The sequence below is a fragment of the Monopterus albus genome, unplaced genomic scaffold, assembly GCF_001952655.1.
Source record: "Monopterus albus unplaced genomic scaffold, M_albus_1.0 scaffold162.1, whole genome shotgun sequence".
Taxonomy (NCBI): domain Eukaryota; kingdom Metazoa; phylum Chordata; class Actinopteri; order Synbranchiformes; family Synbranchidae; genus Monopterus; species Monopterus albus.
In genome coordinates, this window is record NW_018128042.1 from 22,942 (window position 1) to 28,013 (window position 5,072).

Consider the following 5,072-nt stretch of genomic DNA (forward strand, 5'->3'; position numbering starts at 1 on the left):
AGCACCCGGCCTGGCCGGGCCAAAGGCAGGGTCAGGAAAGCGCCCTGCTGCACCAGCACCGCAGCCTGCCCCACCAGCTGTGCCGGGAGTACCGCAGGGAAGCGCTTCTACCAACCGGCCACGGCATCGATACGGGACTGTCGGACTCAATCCCTATCCATGGAATACCTCACTCTTTAGAAGACGTTCAGGTGAGACGGCGTTTACCTGGGTTCCTCTCTTCGTGGGCTTAAAAGTGGGATATTCCTCTAGCTGTAAATATCACGTGCACTTGTGCACCACTATTATTTTAAAACCAGTAATATTATAATGAAAAGGAAAAACAACAGTTGTGGTGTTATTTTTTATTTCCATATAATTACTACTATCATTTACAGTGGCTTTTAGTCTTATAGCCAAATATTTTATTATAAAAGTGTTTCGATGGCCTGTTTAATAAATGTTAGTAGGATGACACGCACTACATTAGGCGCGGGTGGCACGTAGTGGCTCTTAATCCAACCATTTTACTGCCTGAGAAGTGAGCAAGAACAAATGGTTTGTGTGGTGTTAAGATTATTTTAAATAAAACAGCACCGTCATATATGATTTAATAAATATAAGTCAAAGCAAATGATTTTAAAATGCTGTAAATGGCCTCATTTGATGTTTTGTTTTGTTCAAGCCTTTACATATTTCTAAGGTTATAGTTTTAGTCTTATGACTTTATTTGATTTCCCTGTTTAAACAGATGTAACTCGCCTTTCTCTGTGCACAATAACACGGTTAAACATTGCACGCTCTCTAGTTAAGAGAATTATGTTTGGTGGATAGAGTTTAGACTAAAGATGGATGATAAACGATCGCTAAAATTGTCAATAACCCTCATTCTCATTTAGAGTATTCTTACCGGTTTTAATCAGAAACAAACACTAATAATCCTCTAATTAGTTCAGGGCCCTTTAATAGGCTGCGCTGCCATAATTACTATCCAATCTAGATTAGAAGTTTCCTTGTGAGTAGCGCCAATCTGATGGCGAAATTAGGTCAAGATTATGGGGCGGCACAGCTTCGTTATTTAAGTCTGGATGTGTGATCTAGTGCAATGCGTCCATCAGTGTAACCCGCTGAAAACACTCATGGACAATAATAGCAGGTATGGGCCTCTAGAGCCTCCATGTTGGATGATTGTACAGCCGCTAACTGTGTGTTGCTTTGTTCGTGCACAGCATCCTGAAGAGCGTTAATATACGCACAGCTGAGGCTGATAGTTTTTCTTTCTTTCTGTGCTAAAATTGTCCATTTTCTGCTTTTGTGCCATAGCCTGTTGAGGATCAAGGAATTCACATTCCCGACCAGACTGTAATTAAAAAAGGTAAGCAATTTCCTCCGAGATATCATGCATGTTTCTGCAAGCTGCACACACACACACACACACACACACACACACACACACCTACACACACACACACACACACACACACACTATTCTGCTCGAGAGAACGCGATGCATTGAGGTAATGCCTGACTGATCCTAATACGCAGTAGCCTATTTTTCATTACATGGTTTCCAGACGCATAAAACTGGCTGACTTTTTCCCCCTTGCTGATGGAATTTACTGTCAGCGTTTCAGAGCAGCGGGAAGATGAGTAGAGCTGGTGGGCTTTGTAGGTCCGTGGTATTGATGGTCAGAGATACAGGCCTATACAATACAGTACTTAAGTGGAGGAAGCCAATAGCTGCAGCCACGCTTCATGGTCAAAGCCAAAATGGAAGTTTGCACCGCTGACTGGTACTGATGTGTGCAGTCTGTCATGTAGAGAGGGGCGAATTACTCAGTGGGTTTTAATATCGCCACATGTCATTTTCATATTTACATCACTTTGGTGAAGGTTGTTGGATCATATTACTTTTATATTTTTATTTGCTTCTTGTCTAATATGAAATATTCAGGCCTGTTTTATTGTTAATGCCACAACATGATATGGCCTTGTTCTTGGTCACGTGTAAACGCGTTTTCTCAGGTTAAATCAGCGCCCATCTAGACGATAGGGAGCGACTTTCTTCATTCTTTTTCCATAGTTTCTTTTTTGAGTCGGTCTATCTGCGCATCGACATGATAATTGGCTTCTTATATTAGTAATCTCAAGAGTTCGTTTAACCCCCATTGTCTCTGTTAGGCTCCCCTGAGCCATTAATGTCACAAGTGATCTATCCAAAGACGCACAGTCCCCTTTGTCTCCGGTTACTGCACACCAAAACGGTGTAAAGCCCAGCAGTGGCGAGCCCCCCTCGGTGTGAACTCACACACGGACGAGGGTGTTTCGTTGGATACCGAGACTTTACCGGATCACTTGGTCGGTGTGGTTGCTTTTTGGAGAATCGATGCATTGTGTGGCCAGCGCAAAATATCCTCGCTGTCTGCTACTGAGATTGATAGCTATCTAAAATATTGATCAGTGATCAGTCTTTTTTATTTTTTTACAACAAATAACAGATTCATGTAAATATTTTGTTCGTAAGTGTATAGTTTTCCCTTTTGTCGTTTTATTTTATTTTTATTATAGCAGGACAAACAGCATTGCAATCAGAAGCATGGCCAGCTGTGGGCCTCTCTCAGTTCAAGAACTGATTTACAGCAGGTTTCCTAAGGTCCCACGCATTTAGGACAGAATAAAAATAAATAGTTGCGCGACAATTACGCCACGAGGCCCTGATGTTGATGGTTGCACTAGTCACACACTGCACATACACTATTCTTATTCCTATTCCTATCATTGTTATTATTACTGCTGTGTTCCGGGCTCCATTAGTCTCTTTCCTCTGCATGCATGCCCTTGTTGTTGAAAACGTGCACACTTGGTGCTGAACTCTAAATCCGGGGCCTGAATCCGTCCTTCTCGTTTAGTTAAGACTCTGCATTGCATGAAATTCACTGCGCACGGTCTCTCTCTGTCTCCCTTCTCCACACCCCCTTTCCCACCTCCATCCCATCATCCCTCTCTTTCTCTCTCCCCTCTCTCCCCCTGGCTAGGTCCAGTGTCTTTATCGAAGAACAACAACGTCTCCGCCATCCCCGTAAATAAGGACGGTCTTTTCGGAGGGGTGGTAAACCCCAATGAGGTGTTCTGCTCAGTTCCGGGTCGCCTGTCCCTCCTCAGCTCCACGTCAAAGTACAAGGTCACGGTGGCAGAGGTGCAGAGACGCCTCTCGCCGCCCGAGTGCCTCAACGCTTCTCTGCTGGGCGGGGTGCTGAGGAGGTGAGTCTGACTGGAAGGCTGCAATACGCTCCTCTCTCCTGTATATATACCTGTGTGTATGTGTGTATCTGTGTCTGTGCGCGTGCCAGTGAACTCTCTCACTCTACTCCAGTCCATTCTCTCTGTGAGCGTGCACCTCTCTCTTCCTCTCTTGCTCCTCGCTCCCCTGTACCAAGAATAATTAAAATCGACCAACCATGACACCTGGCTCCTGCATTTAAAGCAGGAGGGGTCTGTTAAATTCCATATTAACTTCCTTAGCCCACTGGATCTCCCCCTGCTTCCCTCTCCCTCCCTCCCTCTCTCTCCCCCCCTCTCTCTCTAATTAATCTAGGCCTAGTCTGTTTCAACCTCAGCTCTATAGGCCCAGTGAAGGCATTACACATGAAAACATTGGTCTCCAGTGAACTGTCTACTGAAGTGCTGCAGACACGCAGACAGTATAGTGCCTATTAAGTAGGGCTTTATTTATTCATTTTGTGCAGTATTTGTCTGCTGGAGAAAAGTCTCTTTTACTCTACAGTTTTATTTCTAGTTCGGGATGTCGAGCTCGCCAAATTCAGGCCATTCACCTAATAGCTGAACCACATTTACAGGGTGCCATATGAAATAAATATGAGCATACATTATAGAAATAATTATACATTCCAAGTGTATCACAAGGTTTAGGTGTTTTTTTGCTACTGGGGTTCAGCTTGTCACTACATTCCGCCATATTTAGTGTGCATTATATTTATGGCCCTTTCAAAGAAACGTGTATTTCCTCGTAGATAAACCCATTCAGAGAAATTCCTCTACATGAGCAACATTACAGTGACTTTGTGCTTTGTTGTAGGGCCAAGTCTAAGAACGGAGGAAGATCCTTAAGGGAGAAGCTGGATAAAATCGGCTTGAATCTACCTGCGGGCAGGCGCAAGGCAGCCAACGTCACCTTGCTGACGTCACTAGTTGAAGGTAAGTCGGGTGCTGTAAATCACGTTCCCACTCTTGTTGCTCCCGCGATATCGGGTGCTTTGCAAACTGGGAGTGTTTTTCCCCCCTCTCTCTTTCTTTCTCTGTGTTGGAAATCAGCATATGCGCTCATCCGTGTAATGTGGACCGACTTTGCCTCGCAAGTAATAAAGCATGAAGGATGCGTGTGTATGTGTGTGTGTGTGTGTGTGTGTGTGTGTGTGTGTGTGTGGAGGAGGGAGAGACGAGAGAGAGAATGCTGCTGGTAATTCTAGTGGCTTTGCAGCGTTGGCCTTTGCTTTCGGGAGCACACTCGCAGGTCCACGGTTGGCAAAGTTTACGCAGTGGATGAATTTGTGTTGAAGTCCAGTTAATTATTGAGTGCTGCTTGTTTATTGGACACCGCTGAGCTGTTTCACCTCATGAATGAGAAGTCGATTGATTTATTAACCCTGCATTGTTTCAAACGTTAATACAGCCCTGGATATGGCAGCACAGGGCGGATTTTTAATGGTGACTTAATTCATTCGTTAATAGCTTCCCTTGCTTTGTTTTTCAGTGAAGATTTTTGTTGCATGCAAATGGCGTGCCACTGACCTACGGGGAGCCATATGTTTTGGGCCTATTAAAAAATAAATTAATAAATTACGGTGCGCGGAAAAGGTGGCTTTTTTCTTAACTGGATAAATCCATTTTCCTCTCAGAGCTTCGCCTTATTATTCAGTGCAGTGGTATTTGGTGTGGTTTAGGTTTCCAAAGGTGAGAGCCTGCAGTGGTTCATTGGTCTTTGTTAATCATTACTGCAGACGAGGACCGAATGCAATGTTCATTGGGCTTCCTAGAAATTTGGTGCTGTATTGTAATGAGTCTGGAGAAACAAA

The 5,072-nt window shown here is 44.1% G+C and overlaps 1 protein-coding gene across 3 annotated transcripts in view; it reads left to right on the forward strand.

Moving 5' to 3' along the window:
- Positions 1 to 5,072, forward strand: part of tfap2a (transcription factor AP-2 alpha) — a 10,984-nt gene that overhangs the window by 2,900 nt on the left and 3,012 nt on the right. For all 3 annotated transcript variants that reach the window (XM_020615318.1, XM_020615319.1, XM_020615320.1), the window contains exons 2-5: positions 1 to 191; positions 1,303 to 1,354; positions 3,015 to 3,240; positions 4,076 to 4,194. The exon at positions 1 to 191 is cut by the window's left edge and continues 217 nt beyond it. In XM_020615318.1, coding sequence (XP_020470974.1) covers positions 1 to 191; positions 1,303 to 1,354; positions 3,015 to 3,240; positions 4,076 to 4,194 — 588 coding nt within the window. The remainder of the gene's footprint in view (positions 192 to 1,302; positions 1,355 to 3,014; positions 3,241 to 4,075; positions 4,195 to 5,072) is intronic.